The sequence below is a fragment of the Trichoplusia ni genome, chromosome 18, assembly GCF_003590095.1.
Source record: "Trichoplusia ni isolate ovarian cell line Hi5 chromosome 18, tn1, whole genome shotgun sequence".
In the NCBI taxonomy this organism is placed as follows: domain Eukaryota; kingdom Metazoa; phylum Arthropoda; class Insecta; order Lepidoptera; family Noctuidae; genus Trichoplusia; species Trichoplusia ni.
This window is the reverse complement of record NC_039495.1, coordinates 6979703-7000446: the sequence shown is the minus strand read 5'-3', so window position 1 is coordinate 7000446 and position 20744 is coordinate 6979703. Positions and strand designations below refer to the sequence as shown.

The 20744-nt window shown below is 32.6% G+C and overlaps 2 protein-coding genes across 3 annotated transcripts; both read right to left on the bottom strand.

Annotated features, from left to right (window-relative positions):
• Positions 1 to 3836: 3836 nt before the first annotated feature.
• On the bottom strand, positions 3837 to 9445 carry LOC113502967 (cell cycle control protein 50A). Of its 2 annotated transcripts, XM_026884743.1 has the most exons (10): positions 9272 to 9445; positions 9058 to 9191; positions 8371 to 8573; positions 7485 to 7618; positions 6829 to 6948; positions 6440 to 6525; positions 6085 to 6220; positions 5525 to 5690; positions 4767 to 4847; positions 3837 to 4107 (listed from the first exon to the last, which is right to left on the bottom strand). In XM_026884743.1, exons 1-10 carry the CDS (start codon positions 9324 to 9326, stop codon positions 4062 to 4064), a joined length of 1161 nt encoding a protein of 386 aa, XP_026740544.1. In that variant the 5' UTR covers positions 9327 to 9445; the 3' UTR covers positions 3837 to 4061. The 2 variants fall into 2 exon arrangements, with proteins under 2 accessions (XP_026740544.1, XP_026740545.1); XM_026884744.1 differs by lacking the exon at positions 4767 to 4847 and having other exon boundaries at positions 3839 to 4107; positions 9272 to 9443.
• Positions 9446 to 9799: 354 nt separating this feature from the next.
• Positions 9800 to 20187, bottom strand: LOC113502969 (cell cycle control protein 50A-like). The gene is made up of 8 exons (XM_026884747.1): positions 19952 to 20187; positions 19527 to 19618; positions 17931 to 18127; positions 13905 to 14038; positions 13398 to 13508; positions 12621 to 12706; positions 12415 to 12538; positions 9800 to 12152 (listed from the first exon to the last, which is right to left on the bottom strand). Exons 1-8 carry the CDS (start codon positions 19962 to 19964, stop codon positions 11962 to 11964), a joined length of 948 nt encoding a protein of 315 aa, XP_026740548.1. The 5' UTR covers positions 19965 to 20187; the 3' UTR covers positions 9800 to 11961.
• Positions 20188 to 20744: the final 557 nt, after the last annotated feature.

Below are 20744 nucleotides of genomic sequence, written 5' to 3'. Positions count from 1 at the left end.
GCTATGCTCTAACTTTTCGCGATAGTATTTTTTTCTAATTTAATTCGGGAAAAATTTAAATTAATGAATACATATAAGTGAATATGCCTCAACATTTAATTGTTGCTCTTTAGCTGAGAAATCAAACAATTATACACTTCAGTAAACGGTTTTAAGGTAGATTTTCGTGTTTTAGGTAGTCTTTAATTTCTGTTAAAAAGTCTTTTATATTCAAAAAGGATTCAGCCCATAATCTCTCTAAATATATTATTCAAATAAAAAAAGGAGAACAAAAACACAAATTGTAATTGTTTTTCAACATTTATTTAACTACATCGAATAATCTAAATTCACATTTAATTTGGTGCTTCCATACAAATGTAGATAATATTAAAACTAGGAACAAATAAAGAAGCTATAATTACATAAATACATAATCATTAAAGAAATAAATGCAATATAAATTATACCGGATTAGATGTGTTTCAAAAAATTGTACGCAATCAATTAATTTTCATTCCAAAAAGACACAGAAATGGCTTCAACCACTTCATAAAAAGTAGACAAAGATATTTCTTTCTTTATTTAACATAATACTGTAAGTAAGGACGCAAATTTAAGTACAATTTATTACAGAAAATAGAACAGTAACATAAAAAAATAATTAAAATCTTTACTTAGAAGATAAACATAATATTATTGTATGTTTTTAGAGAATGTGTTTTCAGAAAGTTAGAGAGATAAATAAACCTTATTTCATTTACGGCCGATTTTCCAATCGTCAGATAACTTTATGTGAGGAATAAATATGGCCGTTTGACATATTTTCTATACAAAAGCTGTCAAAACGTCAAACGTATTCGTCGAATAAAAGTTATCCGGCGATTGAAAAATTGGCCCTAAATAAAACAAATCTATTTGAACTCTAAGAGTCTTTTTAGATTTGTTTCATTAAACGCTTGCATTATTAAAAAAACACATGTTCACATATATTTTCAACAATGGAAAAACTGAATGAATATCTTATAATAATAAATAGCGTATTAATTAATACTTATAAGTAAGATATTAAATAGTAATAAAGTAGCGACAATGTGATACAAAAGCATCTAATTATGTTACATAAAGGCACTTTAGGAAATTAAACTAATTTTTATAATTGTCACAGACTATGTAAAAAGTTAGGTTAAGACCCGGGCAGACTGTAGTCATAGTAAATTAATTTTGCTATTGTAGAAGTGAGACGGAATACAATATATGTCTTGCTCACACTAGAGTAATTTGCTTTGTGATCGCATAGTCGCTAAAATTGTGACACGACTAATGCAAATTACTACCAAAATCCCTTCATTATTTTTTTTATGTCCTATCTTTTTACGTAGTCTGTGCAATTAATTTTTTTATAGCTTCACTAATCATATTAGTAAGAGGTTTCACCTGCAATTGTAAATTCAAAAAGATTTAATTTCACATTTATTTTGGCTTGAATTGCACCAAAACACTCGTGGGCTGAGGTTCACATATATTTGTTCGAAATATCTTAGTTTGCCTGCATTGGTTTCTTAAGTGAATTGGCACGATACCAACGTATTTGACAACGGAGATAAGTATTATACAAGTTTTCGTCGATTCAGATTTAAACGCAGAGCTGTAACGTTGTAAAAGCGAGATGACGCTATTCGCAGTATATTTGTCTGTCTCGCTCTCACAATACTGACAGCATGGTGCAGTCACAGGTATTTTTAATACATGAGATCTGTCTATATATTACTATCAGATGAATCGTATTCGTCCAATCAGAGTAATTAATTAACGTTTGTTAAATTAATGTCCGATAATATTTAATGCTTTGATAAGAGAATGTTTACCGAGGCGTGTGATATACACGCATACGGTAAACTGTTTGATTAATCGTTATTACATCCATCATGGAACATTGATAAGGGGTAGGAAGTGAAACTCAGGTTATGAGCACGTGTCAATAATATGAGATAAAGATCAAAAAATACTTAATTTGACAGATTATATAGACATATCTTACATAAATTTCAATTACTGATTTTGTTTTTGCATATGACAATCGAACAGCTAGACATGTTTAAATGATACTCACGCTTATTAACGGGATCGGCCTTCAGTACGCAACCAATCGGAAACCACAATTATGCGGGTAGCGATTACCTAGTGAGGCGATCCTGATAAAAACACGCGAGTATAGATTTTATATCATTTAAGTATGAGTCACGGAAGGGACTATAAAAAGTCAGATATTTTTTTTCTTTAGATTTTGATTAGAGAAAAGAGTAACGAAAATAGCGAATATGTCGGGTCTCCTATACTGCGGCAGTGTAGGAAGGAACACTTCTCTTTGCTTATCTGTTCCATGATATATCATCATAATTTATATGAAATATTATTAGCAATTTCGCCTTTATCTCGAAGTACAAACATCGAAAAAAGCTTAAAGAAATTTCTGTCGCATTTGGAGAAGATATTGTCAGCCTGATGTATAAATCAGTATTAAAAATGTCTAGTAATGGAAATCTGTCAATGACGTCACCAAAATCGCGGCTGATTTTAGCAATTAGACGAGATCTTTGTAACCTGTAATATGCGTTCTACAGTACCATCAAATCAAAGATATTATGACTTTACTAGTCTTGAAAGTCACTATTCATAATTGATTGACCAATAGGTTAATAGTTATTAAACTTGACAATCTAATTTGTGATCTATTACAAACAGTTAGTGTTCACTATTCGCTAGCAAATTAAGTATCTACATTAAAATTAAATAGTTATAATTTCTCTTACGCGAGTCGTTATTAATTACAAGTGATAGACAAAACATAAATTCTGAAATATATAGCAAATACAAATTCTTTTCTTTCTCGTCTTTCTTTATAAATATTGATTTGTCTAAAAGGGGGCACTATACCAGTGACCAGAGGGCCTACTACCAAGACTTAAAGTAATATTATATTATTATGGTTGTGGAAGCGTGACAGTGCTATACACGGTGTAGAGCAGCATCTCTCGTCCACACCTCCCATAATATTACTTTAAGACGTGGCGGCAAGCTTCTTGACTTAAAGTGGGTGTGGCCTAAGGTTGGAGACGCCCATTTCAAAGTAAATTAACTATAAGTCCGTTTAAAATCCTTCATTAGGAACCCTTAACGCTTCTGATTAAAACCTGTTAGATTAGGGTTAGGGACCATAATTTTGTGTAGTATAGTACCCTTTGTTAATGTTTTTTTTATTCTTTAACCAGTATCAACAATAGAATATTTCTTAACTGCATTAAAAATAGCGAGTGTTCTATTTATAAATAAAAACAGCCGGTTTGCATTTATATCTCGCGTTGTTAATAAATAAGTTTCAACAATAATAATAAAAAAAAACAATATTTATCACAATACAACAATTATATCACTACTTAGACTCGCTTTAGGCATGCTCTTGGTTACATTTGATCGTGGACTATTTAAATCATTATATTACGACTATAGATTGCTTAAAAGAAACTAGAAAATGTTAATGTTATCAACATTTGGGCCAATTGTTGGTTATAGGCCGGCCGTCACGTGCGAAAACTGATCAGTATTTTTGCATATTACGCAATGACGATAATTATAGTATATAACACAAAAACATGTCCTTATGTACTGAATATATACTTCAAAAATAACATATTCAATGTAACGATATTGTTACCAGCAATCAAATGCAACCATTGTCTTAGTTTGTTTCGACATTCGTTTTTTTTAATTATCGATTTATCTATTCTATTATTTATTATACAGATGTATTTTATAACATAATTCAGAAGTACATTAAAAACATTTATTTAAATACTCAACCAGTCAAATCAACTTCCATTATTTTATTTTTAACTTCGATTATCGCACAAAATTAAAATGCAGTTTATTCGCTACGAAGGATAGTTTCAACACAATTGTTCTATAAAAACATAAATATATCGTATTGTAATAAAGTTACCTTTTCGGTGATTAGTAACAGAATGTCATAGATAATCTCATAACCATGTGGTGATTATGTAGTGATGTTATCACCAGCCGCTTTAAGAGTACGGAGTGCGGGGATTCACGTTGATCATCTCTGTTGTGCTAAAAATAAAAAAAAAACTAGATTAATCTCACAAAAATAAGAAAAGGAACATGAGGGAGTAAGATACCGATATGTTGTATAGTGTGGTCTCGCTTCCACAAATGCATAAGTATCACATTATTAGGTGGTGGTTGGTTACAACGACTAAAAGGTAATGGTTAAGCCCTCCCCCGGCAATGAATCATTTAAGCAAACAATAACAACCCATTTTTTGTCGTACAACGCCATCTAGTCTCAAACTAGCAGAGCTTTTATTATGACTACTATACAACTGATAAACATGCTCATCACACAAACATATAGGATGGAATGGTTTTACGAAATGACTAAAAATGTTTAAAAACTTCAGATAAAAGTTATCCGGCGATTTAAAAAATCGGCCTTAAGTGCTGTTTAATAATACTTAAAAAGTATTTACGGTTCAAAACGGTTAAAAAAAATCTATCTACATAAGATAATAAAAAAAAACAAATCCTCCCCTTAATCCTTCCACAGGGAATAATGGAAGGAATTAGGGAAATACCCTTGCCTAATATTGGGACACTGAAGAAAAATATTTTATTTAATTTCTAGTTTGACAATACGCTACTTAAAAAAATCAAACAAAATAAAAACCTACATAAAAAATAATATTTAAAAACCAAAATAAAAAACTTACGAGGATATAGTAGCATTGTGTGAAGCGAGTTCCTCTTCTAAGAAGTAGGATTGCATGGCTGGGATAGAGAGAGCGGAAAATCTGATGCATGCAAGCATATGTTAGTATGGGAACATTAGACACACAATATATGGAGGGTTAAGCGAAGCTAAGCAATGATATAACCTGTAGTTATCGCACATATTATACAGGGTTATTTGTGTATAAATCTCACATGACTTTATACAAAGATATACGAATGTTGGATTGAAAAGCACCTTCGATTGAAGGACACTAAAATAGTTCCTGGTTAAATTATGCAACGGTTTACTTGTGCGTAGATATTTATCGGGATGGGCCGTCGCGAATCGATTCCTTCCTAAGTAAACATTTTGAAGTAAAACTTCTTTAGGAGCGACTAAAATGTAACTGGACGACAATGCAAGTCCGTTACGGCAGTTTAGCTTCAATAACTACTTTATTAACAAAATGAAGCAAACAATTTTGAAAAAAAAAAATGATTGCCATCTCGTACAAATAGCAAAGAAGTTTTATTTCAAATGGCATGTGACGGTTAAACGCAGTTTTCATTTTTTTTGTTATGTGTGGAAACTTCATGGACACACTATCTTGCTCACTTGAAAACTTGCAGTGTGAGACTCTTACTGACAAATCCTGAACCTTCATGCAACGTCTCACACATAAAGTCAATGTGTGGCGAGAGTCAGGAGTGAAAATACATGCACTAGTCTACTTACCACTTAATTAAAGATACGTACCTCTTAGAGCATTTGACGTGTATCACGAGTAGTACGATGCCGAGGAGCAGACAGAGAGTCCCCACAACGACGTAAGCGACGCCTAAGAAGGGGTTCTTGCCGCCCAACAGGGACGTCGTCGATATTATAAAGGACTTGGTCCCGTCGAAGTCGGTAACGGGATAGTCTGTAGAAGGATTTTTAATATGACACACGGGACAGGGGAATAGTTGTGTTATAGATAGATAGATAGAATATTCTTTATTGCACACCACGTAAATACAGCATTGGATACAAACAAATATTTACATGGTGCCACAATGGGCGGTAATAGTTGTAAGGTATTAATTTGTAAAGCAGTAAAAGGCGGGCTATACATGGTGCTGTTTATAAGGTACTTTTTAATTACAAAAAAATAGGAAACCTATTTAAAATACCTAATTTCAATTAGAAAAATAGTCAATTTGTTACTTTTGTTTATTATTTTCTTAAATACATACATACTACGGCGGTTCCCATAGACTCTTAAGACATTATAACTTTTGTTATGTAATATTTTCTTAGTTATAATACCAACTTACTGTAGTCCACGATGAGTACGTAGGGTCCCTTGGCGAGCCCGGGCCCGAAGCCGACCTCCTGGTGGTTCACGCGCCGGTACAGCTTACGGAATGTTGGCAGCGCCGCCGTACGCATCCACACTATTAGGTCTTCGTTCTGGATAAAACAAGGCAACAAACAAATTAGGTAAATGAAGTGTTTTTTAATCAGTTTAATATTGCTTGCAAACTTTTTTCTAATTGCTACAAAATTTATCTTTAATTTGTTGAAGGGCGTGCCAACAATGCACTTTATAAAAATGGTTTATTTAATGTGATTAAATAGCTAAACAAGGGGGCAGTCATGACCTTTTATTTATTAAAAATGTTCTCTTACCTGAAAACCATTATTTTCTGTATTGTTAGGGTCCAGCTCCCAGACGTTGACGCGCCAATTCACAGGTTTCGTGAAATTTGCGAACGCTTAAATATAAAAAGAAAACATTAAACATATTTTTAATGTTCTATACAAAGATTATTATGGTAAATATCAACATTAGCTTGCTAAATATACTAACAACTATTGTATAAAATATCTATGTTAATCTGTAAGGTATATGGGCCTTAGTAGATAATACAATTATTTATTAACATAAGTTATGGTTTTAAATCATATCTCTATATTGCCCTCAATCTTTATATTACCCAAAGACGCTTTTATCACGAACCATTGGCTTTGTATTATAATGATGAATTTAAATACTTGTAACAGTACTGTTTACATACCAGTTCTGAGATCGCCAGGTGGGTTTCTGAACTTGATTTCTTTGTCGGAGTTCCACGCGATGCCCGTGCGGATTACCGGCACGTCTCTACTCATTTCTTGTGAATACACCTTCAAAGTATCTGAAACAACACATATATTAAATAACGAATCATATTAACTGTGTATCGTTATTCATATTATTTTATTTTTTATTCCATATTTTTTTTATAGTAACTATCGTGAGACTAGTCGGGTACTCCCGATAAATACGCGTGAGTTAAGTGGCATAAGATGCCCATCATGGCACCATTTGACTATTTATTTTTGTAGCTGTACTCATGTGGTGCATGACATAGAATGGTCAATTATTCTTAACTGATAATAAAGCACAGTTTACTAAACTAATATAGTTGTTAACTCATAAATAATTTTATTTATTGTTCCAGTAAATTATTGTTGTTTTACTCTGCTCCGTCTTATAACTTTGTTGGTTCCTCTGTGATACATCTGTTTAACTATTTTGATAACACTTTACACAAATCTATAACTTTAAAGTTCCCAGTCATAGAAAAAATACCACAAAAAGTTAGCATACATTTAAACTAATTTAAAGTAATGCCTGAATATAACCAAAATCATGACATTATTGGTTATCCCTCATAAAAGAGCTCCTTACCATTAAACAGAGAGTTAGCTATGGCTCCACAGGGTGCCACTGGCTTTGTCTTCCCGTCTTCCACAGCATATGCAAATGGTTCACAGTCAGAAGACGGATTCAAGACGAGGCGACCGAGCAGCTGACTGTCATCTCTAAAAACAGAATAATAGGATTTATTAATATTAGTTACTGGAACAAAGAAAACTAGCATATTATTAGGTTACATTTTTTTTTTATTTGAGTCATAAAAAATTATGCATAGCCATACAGCTGATGTGATTGCGATTGCTTGCTTTCTGTAAAAACCCATTTATTTCTTTAAATTTTAAAGAATAAGAATTCAAACATAAAATTTTAAGGAAAACATTATCTATACATGCTTTATATTTACCAACATAGAACAGAGATAATATATGCTGTTATCAGATTATGAGATCCATTATAATCATCTCTTCATGAATCATCTTTGAGGTATTAAGTCTATGTTAAAGAAACATAATCAAACTAGCCTTGTTTTCTATTAGTTCTTATTAGAAATGAGGTTTCGAAACTGTGAAATTGGTTATTTGTTAGATAGATTGAATTTTCTACTAAAGGGTAACCTTTAACATGTCTTTATATCTTTGAGAAAAGTACAATAAAAAAAGTAGATAAACATTATGCACTGACATAAACTAAAAATATAAAGAAACCAAAAAAAGGCATCAAAAGATTAATCTGCACCATTGTTTTAAAATAAAAATAAAGAAATCAAAATTCATTAACTGTAAGTCCTATATTTGTTACTATGATAATAATTTTTGAAATAGCGCCTAAAAACCATTTAATACAAGAATCACTACAGTATAGCAATAAAAACCTGTGCTTACAGCTTAGAAAAAAAAATGCAACTGTCAAATCATACCTGGACTTGACATATCGCCGATGGTTCTGGTAGTAGTTACTGAGTCCATAGTAGAAGTATACATCTCCCTTGAAGTCCTCCGTCAGGTTGAAGGGAAGGCGGCAGGAGCACGGCTCCATGAAGTTCTGTTTGATGTACTCCGCACATGTGATGTTCTCATCATCTTTGTAGCAGTTTGTGTAGTCTATTACATGCTCTTTGACCTAGAATTTAAAAAAAATGGTATTTATTCATGATGAGGGCAAATAAAAGCAAAAATTGTTGTCTATTTTATAATTATTTCTTCAAGTATCAGAATTTCAGAACCAGACACAAACTTCAGAATCTTTTACTTGTAATAGATTTTTTATTCTTTTACATGGAGTATAATTTATCCATATTTATATTGATCACAATAATGTAAAAAGCAAAAATAGTCATACAAAACCATTGAAGGTTTATCAATGTCCTTTTCAAACAGCAACAGAACAATCATAGTCTGTTGTCATCTTTGGCATTTGCTTAATGTCTGCAACACCATTACAACAACATTTAAATGTCACCTACTAACAGCCCAATATTTATCACCTTATGTGATCATAAACTGAAATTACAACAATATTAAGGATTCTTGTACCAAAGAGAAAGCTTAATGAGAATTAGATTATATTAGTAATTAGTCAATTAGGTATTAGTCAGTAAAAATACCTCGTCGCTAAAGTAGAGTAGGCCTATACCAACTGGTATAAACGCTATGCCAATGACGAAAAACGTAGGCAATACAGTCCCCGCGGTCAGGATAGGTTGCCAGGCAGGCAGGCGCTGCTGTTTAAACGCAGACTCTACAATCAAAACAATTGTGTCAGAATTAAAATCAATACTTGGCAAGGTCGCGTTTAAGGTGTGACGGCTAATTCCTCACCTGCAGGACGCCTGGACTTCACATTTTGGTCGGACGCATCACTCGACGTCGCCATCGTGTCTCACAATGTTTATTTGACGAATCAGACCACTGCTATTATTAAAAATTACGAACACAACACATCACTCAAGGGACAGTACATGAGAAACAAGATAAAATTGAATGAATGAACGACGAAATGATTTGTCTTGTCACTTTAATGTCATTAAATTGTCAATGTCATTAAGGAGAATTATTGCATATGGTAACACACAAATTTAGTCGATTTTTGACTAATGCTTCGAGATGGTAAAAAATAGGTATCTATGAACACCTACACAGACCTGGTATGAGAGACAGCCTCAGGGAAACACTTAAAGATCACGCAACTCCTTGCCCTACACGGGAGTTGAAACACATGGTGGGTTAGACGTGGTGACTGGTAGACCTGCGCGGTTGACCCCTCGGCTATCCGTGAAGTCGATAAAAGTCACAGTCAAATAATTTAAAGCGAGTTGGTGTTCACAGATAGACAAATAAAGCAACAAATAGTTTTTAAGTTATTTATTTTAAAACATTTTTGGTATAGCTTTTATCACGTAAATAGAAGAGATATTTCATCTAAACATATATTATAAATAAAAAAATATTACATAAAAACTTGTTCTTACGGAAGCCAGACGGCGCTACACGAATAAATTGTAGAGCATCGTCTTTCTTCCGCTGTTTTATCTTACACGTATTACAGGTACGCATTAGAAAAATAATTTCTATTCAATAAATTACATTTAAAATTGTGCGTTAGTGTCTTAAAACTCCAAAGTAAGCTGTTGTATAGTTACACGTACATTTCTAATTGTATCGCAAGCACCATTATCTAAGGCCTCTAAATTTTAACTATACAAGCATAATATTCGAGAAATTTATTAAAAAGTTGTGTTCTTATAGTTACTAAAGATTTAATAATTAAAGCTGGCTACTCCATTTTGTGATGAGCATCATTTGAGTAAAATACTTTAAGCAGATTTTGCTTAAATTTAGAGATTTTTAATTTTCACAGTCTCGGTAGACAATGAAGTAAGTATACATTAAAGTTATTTATTATTATTAAACATCTATACATTGTATTACTAAATAGTGCACACATTATAAAAAGATTAAGTGTTCGGTTACTATATTCCTTTAAGTAGGCGGAATAGTGCAAATATAGTGCATATACTTATTTTAAAGAGTAAAAAACTAGTAGCATAGAGAACAAAGAAGAAAATAGTTCATCAGATATTGATAGAGTAGATCAGCCTTTGTAATGAGAATTCTTGTACTAATACAGTTTCTGGGTGATTCTCCGAAAAAAAACAACGAGCTAATTAAAAACTGGCCTGCTGGCGCAGTGACCCTGACTGATTTTCAGGTCATGGTTTCGATTCCTTCCCAGGCGAAATGATGGTCTGGTTATATATATATATATATATGTTTATGTATCAGCTTTCTTGTACTCATAATGCAAGCTTTGGTTAGTTTGAGACCAGATGGCGTTGTTATATCATCAAGTAGCCATAGTTCTGTACAAGACTGGAAGAAAGTATTTGGACAATCGGCACTTTTAAAATGTTTTGAGGGAAATGATGACCATAACTTGTAATATTTTGTACCGTAAAATCAACCTTCAACTATTAATATTTTATAACATAACTCATCAGTTACAACTCGACCCAACCAACTTTCTCAAGTCAACCCAAAATCAATGCACTAAGGTTGTTTTTCGTAGTCTATTAAATTAAGTAGAAAATTTGTTTCTAGTTATTTCAAATCTACCGGAGCAATGGACAATCCTATAACTCTACATAAAAATAGTACCTTTAATTATGGCTGAAATTGGACTTTTAACATTCTTACTTATTTAAATTAGTGAGTTCTGGTATTACCCACAAATGGTAGTAGATCGCATTCTATGATACTCATATAACTCAGATCACGGTTCGAAAACTTAAACGTCAACCAGTTAAACCTCATTTAACAGCAACAAACTAACAAACACGGAAGTGCGAATGTGCTTCGGTGTTCTTATTTACATATTTAGTTAAAATGTTAAAATAGTAACAACAGTCCATAGATACATTAATAACATACCATTTATCTTTATTTCTTTCAATATTCTGGTCACATTTACCTAGTATGAAACCTTTTTGGAATCTACAGTGCATTCAATTAAAATTATATTACAATACATAAGTGATATATTATCGCCGGCAATGTATCGCAACATGTACGATATTCTCGCCTTGTCTATAAACCTTAGAAATGCATAAATAGAAATACCACGGCTTAAAACCGTCAAGTCCAAAGTTCCATATAAAAAAAGACGGTTTTGTCGGTGTCTGACTAAGTCAAGCTGGTTTCTGAGATTCTTGTCCACAAAAGTAACGTAAAAGCCTCATATTGCAACTTATAAAAGTAAACATCACTGTTTCCATATCGCTAAGTACATTCCTTACACAAACTTAAAATATACAGATAGTCGTTGGTCTACAGATGTTAACTAAATTAGTCTTTAAAGAAATAAGGAAGGCTTTTTTAAGTAGCAACAAAGCTTAATATCAAAAAATATATGTAAATTAAAAACTTACGAGAAGATTAAGCTTAATATTAAAAATAAATTAATAAGTCATAGATCACGACATTTGAATAGGTACAACCTTTTACACCACACCTTACGGCACACGCATTTTACATTGAATATAATTACCGTACTTTTTTCTATTGAAGTACATTTTACCCGCCAAAACTATTAGACCTATGCTTATGAGGACTACGGTAAGCCCTACTACGACATAGTTTACGACGCGCTTACGATTACTGATTACAAAAAGTCTGCGGCCGTTGTACACCGATGGAGGGTAGGCTGAAAATAAAATACCTATTAATAAAATGATGTTTCAAAATGTAACCTCAAAAATTAATTTCATTTTATCTCAAGGCATAGTCTAAAGCAAATCTGGCGGTTCTCAAGAGAAAGGATTCAATTTTGTCTAGATTTTAGAAATTAAGCAATTAGTTAACTAAATATTCTTAAGAAAATAGGAACACAACTCCACATTACTCAATAAGGTAAATGAAGCTATATTATAAGAATAAAAGATTTGACTAGATTGAACAAAACGTACCATAAGTTACACGAAGTACATAAACTCCTTCCGGCAGACCGTCTTGGTACGGTGGCTTGTCATCTATCCTCCAAAGAGGTTTCCGTTTCAAATCTGTTCTCATCCATGCTATGAACGCCTCATTCTGCAAAAACAATAATACATATTATAGAATTTGTAGGTACATTACCCATATGAATACTGAATATTACAATAAGATATTCTACCTTAAATCCATTATTATCTGGATTAGACGGATCCAGTTCCCATATATTATTTTTCCAGTTTATTGGTTTCGCGTACTCTTTAAAAGCTGAAATCCAGAATATTAAATGTAAACGACAGAAGGAATACACCAAATTGTAGGCATTTGACTGAAGTAATTGATTAATACGCTAAAGAGATATCGCAAAAATATCGGACACCTATTACATCTTTTAGAAGATGTTTCATTCAAATCTCGTGTGACGCCACTCATCAGTACCTACCTGCTTTACCGAGAAGTGACGTCTAACTGCCTATAATGCGTTTAAAAACACGTATTTTTTTTAAATACCTGTCGTACTAATTAGATATTTTTTCTTCAAATACTCCATTTTGGAATAGCTTTATGAAGAGCGCCATGTGGTGCGTACTTGTACAACAGCAATGTTTATTACTTTACTTTTTACCGGGACCGTGGTGTAATATAGAAAGTGTAATATAGGTGTAATATATAAAATATTTTAGAAAGCTACATGATGCGCGATTCTGTTATTAATAAAGTGTGACGCATGACTTGGTGAAAACTTCGACGCGGCGTTTCTAGGAACCAATTTGTCGGACCATTCAATAGCTAAATCGAATAAAAAAAGCATACGGTCGAATTGAGTAACCTCCTTTAAGGAGTCAGTAAAAAAAGATCGCGTTACAAAATGAGACAAACTTAAACAACCAACAATTATTATTTAAAGACTATTTTTTCAGCAACATGCTATAGTTAAGTCTAAGTATCCACTACCTACCTGCTTGTATGTTTGCTGAAGGGTTGCGATACAACGCTTTGTCATTCTCTGATAATAAACCAGTTTGTACAGTTGGCACATACGAGTTATCTTTTTGAAGAATCAGTGTATCTGTAAAACAATGCAATATTTATTTTCTTCATGCGCATTGCGCAATAATTATAAAAAGCGAAGTAGTTAATACAGGCAGTCAAATGTTTCCTATAAAGGGAATGATTAATTCATTGATGCGGATACAGATTGGCAAAAAGTTACTGAAACGGGTACAGGTATACATATACATAAGTGCGGCACGGGTGAAAAAAATATGTACTTGAAACCCTTGAAACGTAAGGTTTAATATTAAAGATTTATTTATGGAGTTAAACGAGGCTGATAGAATGGGAGGAAAATTGTTTTATTTATATCATATTCTTAAAACATCAAAATCTTCCAATTTTTTTAAGTAAAGTTGTAGATTCAGTGTGAAATCTACACCCGTTTAGAACAAGATATATAATATATTACCGTTAAACATGCGATCGGCTAAAGCACCACAAGGAGCGATAGGCTTTCTGCCTTTATCCGATGTCACATAAGCAAATGGCTCACAGGATTCGGAAACATTCGTTGAGAGTTCACCTGACAACTGTTTGTTATCCCTAAAACGACAAAAAACATATTTATTAAACATTTTGGAATATCGTAATATTCCGCAAATATCACCCAACGCCATCTAGTCTTAAACTAAGCAAATACGAATACTAGTCAGCTGTTCAACATATTGATATAACTTAAAATACATAATTAGTATTATTACTATGGAAAAATATTAGAAAAAATAAAAAAATGTTATAATTGTGTTCAATTATCATCTATAACACAAACATTTGGCCCAGGTGAGAATCGAACTCATAACCTCGGTTATAACAGACAGGTCCACTAACAATTACACAAACACGAGAATCGTTGGCTAGATAGTAAAAAATAATAAAGAGTCCGTACTAAAAGTTTCAAATATACCCTGCAGAGGTCAGCACCACCGCAACGCCCGCTACCTTGAAAATGCCATGGCTCGTTCATGACCCCGCCAATGCAGAAGAATGCCAATATAATAAGCATACATAACGACATAGAATTTTTATTTTTAAATTTTACGATGTCAAATATATGCGATGGACGAAAGTCACGAAACAAAATAAACAATATGTGTGTATTAACATGTATGTGTATATATGTATATTCGGTAGTGAGTACGCATACCTACACATAAAGTCAGCGGTGACGAGGAAAAGAGATTTTAATATGATGAGTTCACATACAAATGGCAGAAATACACACCAAAATAATAAACCACTGGCAGGAAAAATAGATATCAAAAAAGGTAACGTTTCACGTTTACAGGCTAAAGTACGAAAGCGATCTTTATAGCTTAGGAAATAAAGTAATAATTTTATTGTCAGCCAAACCAACTGAATATGAAGAGTAGGTTATCGTTCAATAGTTTAGTATATGATAAGTTTGACGTCACATAAAACAACTATACAAAGGCTTGAAGCTGTACGTGTGTTAATTGCTAATGTGTCAGACTCGCGAACGCGATTCACAAGGAATACCAATAGTGTCCTAACTCCTACTGACTGCCTAAATGATATGAGTCAATATCATCAACTAATTACCATCAGACTAAATTGTCTAAATTGCTGAACCAATTATAGTTTCGGTTCAATTTGAGTTTAGCTATAGTTCCAGCTAGGTGTTTTTTTGTACAAGGAAAATTCTAGTATTTCTGTTTTGTGTGTTTAAGTAATAAATTAGATGATTATTAATCCGAAAAAAAGTTATTTTTTTTTTGTAAAATATTTTGTTTATCAAAATTAGGTGTTAAGCAGTTACGAAATAATTGGCAGAATGTGAATGTGAAACTCGTAAACAAAATACTTATATTATCAGTATGTAAAGGGTAAAGACGGAAACTATTAAGGAGTCTGTCCATCAATCCATAATTTGAGCAACAATTCTGTTATTTACTATGGCCGACGCATGAATAAAATTAGATTAAATTGGCATGATTTGTATTATTGTAGGCATTATTCAACTGTCGTTGCATATTGGTTTATCTTTAGCCTATTTATAAGGAATCTATAATATCACGAGTACAGTAGCTTGACCAGTTTCGGAACAAGGTTTTCAGCTTGCTTCTCTACTTTGAAACCAAAGTATTTATCAGTACAAATCAAACGAAAACCCAACTTGGGCCGTGTCGCTTTACAGCGGAGCTCCTATAATATTACTTTGTCACGCAATATACATATGCATGCAAAATGTCAGCTCAATCGGAAATCGGAATGTAGGTCAAATTGAACTTTTGCGGTAATATTACAGGCAGAATACAGGTGATTGACATAAAACAATCTTGTAATGGTATAAGCGGCCTATACCTACCTGTACTTTCTGCAAACATAATAGATATTATGACTGGATTTAAAAAGTAAAAATAGATTTTATAAGTAGACGTATGTTTACGTTTTTGTGTACAACCAATATTAACCAACTGCTTTAAAGATTAGGAGAGCTTGTGACGTAACGATTTCGTAAAATTAAACCACGATCGTGACGTCACGCTTATGTTCCATTCATTGTAATTTGATCAATTTGCGGGACAAAAGAAAAAAATACGTATCCATTACTTGCATTAAACTACAATGCCACTGACAATAAAATTGTCATCATCCCCATTCCAGGGCCCGATTCTGCTATTTTACAATGGCCCATGAATGAATGGCAATTGGATTAAATCTTTAAATTATTCCTATTCTCTTAAGCATTTTGAAAATAAAGTAATTAAAAGTTAATTGTATTGACCTTGAGTATACCGTCCTGCACTGAATTTCCAATTATTGTGTAGAAAAATGCTTAAAAAAAAACGAATATTGACATTTTAAGCCAATTTTCATTCATTCATATGCCGTTGTAAATAGCAGAATTGGGTACTAGTAGGTACTAGGTACCTACTTATTATTAAAATGGTTGTCTTTATGAACTGCTTTCTTTTACAAGTAGCATTGATAAATTTATTTCATATGTTAATATTTTTTTAATGTATCAATGGCAAGTAGCTAAAGCTTGCCTTAACCTAAATAGTTAGCTTACACAAATGGATCTATGCTTGTTACTTAAGCAAAAGCTATTTAATTTAAGCAATTAACAACGGGCAGTTTGTAACGTCGAATTACCCATCGTACAAGTTTGCGGGAACGAGAATTAATTGGGTCATAGTCATACCACGGATATCGGTTGTTAGGTATATCATATGTATGTATATCATACTAGCTGTTGCCAGCGGCTCTAATCGGGACAATTTAGAAATGATCCCACGGGAACATAAAATCGGGAAAATACCTATCCTATGTCTTAATCCAGGCTATAAACTATCTGTGTACCAACTTTCATCCAAATTCGTTTAGTGGTTTTCGCGCGAAAATGTAAGAAACATCCACCCATACGTAGAAAGTTCACATTTATAATATTAGTGGAATTCTACATATTTTTCTATAGTTATTAACACACCACCGCATACCCTGTATTCGGACATGCAACTGTGTGGCAAGCATGATTCATGTATGTTATTATGCGATAAGTTAAGGAAACACATAATTATGTGATACTATATGCAAATAATATTTACAAGTTTATTTTACATAAGTCTGATGAAGATAAAACACGCTATCTACCGGTATTTCCAGAGTAAGAAACTATTTTATTTTATAAGCATGATGTTGCTTGTTTAATTCTGGGTTTCTCGTCATTACAATTTCTATGGCAACTTAGTAACTCGTAACTACTCGTTACACTAAAAGTTCCCTACAAATAAGCTAAAGACAATCAAATTCGCAAAAAAGTTATGAGTAAAGAGGATAATATCCTCGTCACAGCATATTATCGTTACTTAATCCCTTGATTTTTGGTGACAGACAACGAAAGATGAGCAACATGGTAGAGTTTCCCACTTTCCCACGTTTCTATACACTCACTTTCTTGTGTGGTTGTATGTCGTTCCAGTTGGATTTTTGTAACTAAATATTAAGGCACATCACTTCAAGCTAGCGGGCTGAAATTTTCAAGGTAGCTTCGAACCCGATGACAATACAATTACAACTATAAAAGCGGCTGGACCGATTTTGATGAAATTTGATGGTAGTGTCATTTAAAAACGTGGGAATTTAGATTAAACTTAAAAAAATAATAGATTTAAATCTATTAATTTTATAAGGTACCCAATGGATATAAACGGAACTCTATACAAGCCGCATGAATAAACCGATTCATCAAAAGTCCGATGAAAAATTCCAACGCAGGGGGGTCTGGAATCATGTCCAGATCCCCTAGACCACGGGATCGGTATGACGTCCACCCTGTATTATTATAGGTAAATATATAAAATAGCAGACGTTTTGAAGTCGCTTGCAACTTGATTTACTTTTACTAGTACCTACCTAAAATTACGAAAAGAAAAGAATGTAGATGTAAATTTTAAATTTAAGCTATCCTTACCTTGAATAATAATACAGATTCTGGTCAAAGCTTTCCAGCTCATAATATGCGGTGACAGTTCTATTCATTGGCTGCGTTATATTGACGTTTAAGAAACAATTGCATTCGCTCGTAATTGAGAAGACATCTTTACACTTCGTCTTCTCACTAAGGTCAAGGCAATCTGTGTAGTCTATAACATATTCATGGCCTATTATCTGTAAAGAAAAAAAAAACAATAATATTAATTGATTCTTATTATTTTATCTGTGCTACTACAGGTCAATAAACTTGGTTTATTATAATATAATGATAATAGCGTATAGCGGTTTCCCCTGACTTCGTCACCATGGGCTTCAATTTACCTACAGTGTGTGGTGGTTCTGTTTTTCGTAGGCATGCTGATATTTATTTTTATTTAAACTAGCTGTTGCCCGCGTCTTCCTCCGCGTGGTTAGAAGGTCTTGAACCGTTTTCGCAGCGCACGCAAAGGAAGCCCTCAAAGATGAATAATTTGTCACCGTTTTTTTCACATTTTCCATTGTATCTTCGCTAATATTTGTCGCAGCATGATGTTATATAGCCTATAGCCTTTTTTGATAAATGGTCTATTTAACACAAAAAGAATTTTTCAATTCAAACCAGTAGTTCCTGAGATAAGCTCGTTCAAACAAACAAACTCTTCAGCTTTATATATTAGTATAGATATATAGTATAGAAGTATAGATAAACAATATTTAAATAAAATATCAAAGCCATAGTTCATTAAAAAAAAGTTTCATCAAAACTTTACAAGCCCCCCATTACACCTCCTTACAACCATTTTCTCGAGTTAAAAAGTAGTCTTTCTCTAGACTATCTGTGCATCAAACATTATGACAATCGGTTTAGTAGTTTTGGGGTGAAAGTGAGACAGGCAGACAGAGGTAGTTACACATTTATAATAGTAGTAGGGGTAAGATAACAGTGGTCACCCAGTAACGTGATTTAGAACTTGACCTCTAATTGTTCCTATCAAAAATAAAATTATTTTAATTCACTAAATCATTTTAAAATTGTTTCAGTATAAAATCGAAATTTACCATTTAACCCATCGCTTCATGGACAGTTTGACATCCCGTCAAGAACAGCATCTTAGTGGAATATAGAAGCATTTTTTTTTATTTCCCAGTATGATTAACAACAAGAACCACCATATACAGCATGTATGGAAAAACCTCTCTGATTCCTGAAGGTCATGTGACAGACTTCTAAAATATATTTTTAAAAAGCAAAGTCTTCATATTTCATCAAATGTATACTCTAGCACAGCAGTAATAACAAACATTACTGGGAATTTTCAGAAATTTCCCTGAAGTAACTAGGCTCAATTATAGGTAGTTTATTATGCATTATTAGTTTTCAGTGCTGCCATTAGGTAATCTGCACCACATTATAAAAAAAACTAAAGGGTTTACAGATTTTCTTTTGTTTTTTCGTAGTCACAAGGTCACAGGTTAAAGAATACAATATACTTTAAAATAAATAAAAAAAAAACAATTGTCCATCAATAGTATCATGCAAACAGCCAATCCTTTGACATTAGAATTTATTGTGTTTGTATATAATATTTCTTACCTCAACTGACCAAATTGACAGTATTAATCCAGATAGTATAAATAATAGACCCAAAACTTCTATGCAAATCCTCTTCACATTTAATTTGAGAGCTAAAATAAAAAAGATACATTTAGAATTTTAGACAAAAAATTTAGTGTCATACAAGTAGGGAATAATATAATATATATTATATTCCATAATTATAATTATTAAACTTAATGAATAGAATGTCACTGGGACTTGGTCATTAAAAATCGAACATCTCTCTTTAAATAGTGGACCTATTTTTAACAATATTTAATTCTTAACGAAAATTGAATTTTAACTCCAGTTATGTGAATATTTATAAATATTTTTTTTTCAAATTATTTCTGGTATATATGTGATTAAAAGGTCCCTTTTATTGTTATAAGGGCAATCAAAGGATAAAAATATTTACTTACATTCTCCAGGCATGTTTATTTTTTATTTCCAATCATCAACTCAGAATATTATGGGCGTTCACAACATTTTAGTACTGATATTCTCAAATTCACTAAGACACAAAACATTAAAAGAAAACATCGATGAAGTTGGCCCTGGACAAACAAATAAATTATTTGCTGTTTTTCGGTAAAATTGCTCGTTCCTTGTGTGAGCTCCAATTAAAAAAAAAGCTACAGTGTTGAACCGCGCTGACCATAGATTATACACTAATACTGGCGCTGACCGTACTAAGTTGACACTGTTGACAGGTTGACGGTTGACCTCTTAGACAGATGATACTCTATAACAAATGCGTGAAGTGTTGTTTTCGTAAAAAAATATTTTAAATGCGCAACATATTTTCAAAATTATTTACGTTATTACATATTATATCTAGTATTAAACAAAAAATCCGTCCGAAATTATTATCGCCAAAGTAATTATTAAAGTTTGACGGGAGAAAAATACACCGCAGCTCACCACACCATGACTTATATGTGGGTTCTTAATAACAAGAAACAGGCAATTAGTTTTAACAAATTGCCAGTTTAATTTTAACAATTTAATTATTTTTTTTTACTTAAAAGATTTCAAAATTTTTCAGCACAAATCTGTCAAAAGGACAACTTAGCGCGGACAGAGTATAAAGTAAAAGTGAGTAACGTGCAACACAAGGACGAAGGGATACTAAAATATAAATTTTAATAGTAACTTCAGCTTCCTTTGTTTGTCTTACTTTCTGTTATCCTTATCCCGTTTATACCGAACAAA

Bases quoted from the DNA above. Each gene is read 5' to 3' on its own strand.
- LOC113502967 (XM_026884743.1), bottom strand. From the start codon at position 9,326: ATGGCGACGTCGAGTGATGCGTCCGACCAAAATGTGAAGTCCAGGCGT. The intron at 6,526-6,828 runs GTATGTAAACAG...TTTATATTTAAG, and splicing joins ACCTGGCGATCTCAGAACTG to CGTTCGCAAATTTCACGAAA. The intron at 6,221-6,439 runs GTAAGAGAACAT...TGTTTTATCCAG, and splicing joins CAGAAAATAATGGTTTTCAG to AACGAAGACCTAATAGTGTG.
- LOC113502969 (XM_026884747.1), bottom strand. The intron at 14,039-17,930 runs GTAAGGATAGCT...TTGTCGTTTTAG, and splicing joins AATCTGTATTATTATTCAAG to GGATAACAAACAGTTGTCAG. The intron at 12,539-12,620 runs GTAGAATATCTT...TTGTTTTTGCAG, and splicing joins CAGATAATAATGGATTTAAG to AATGAGGCGTTCATAGCATG.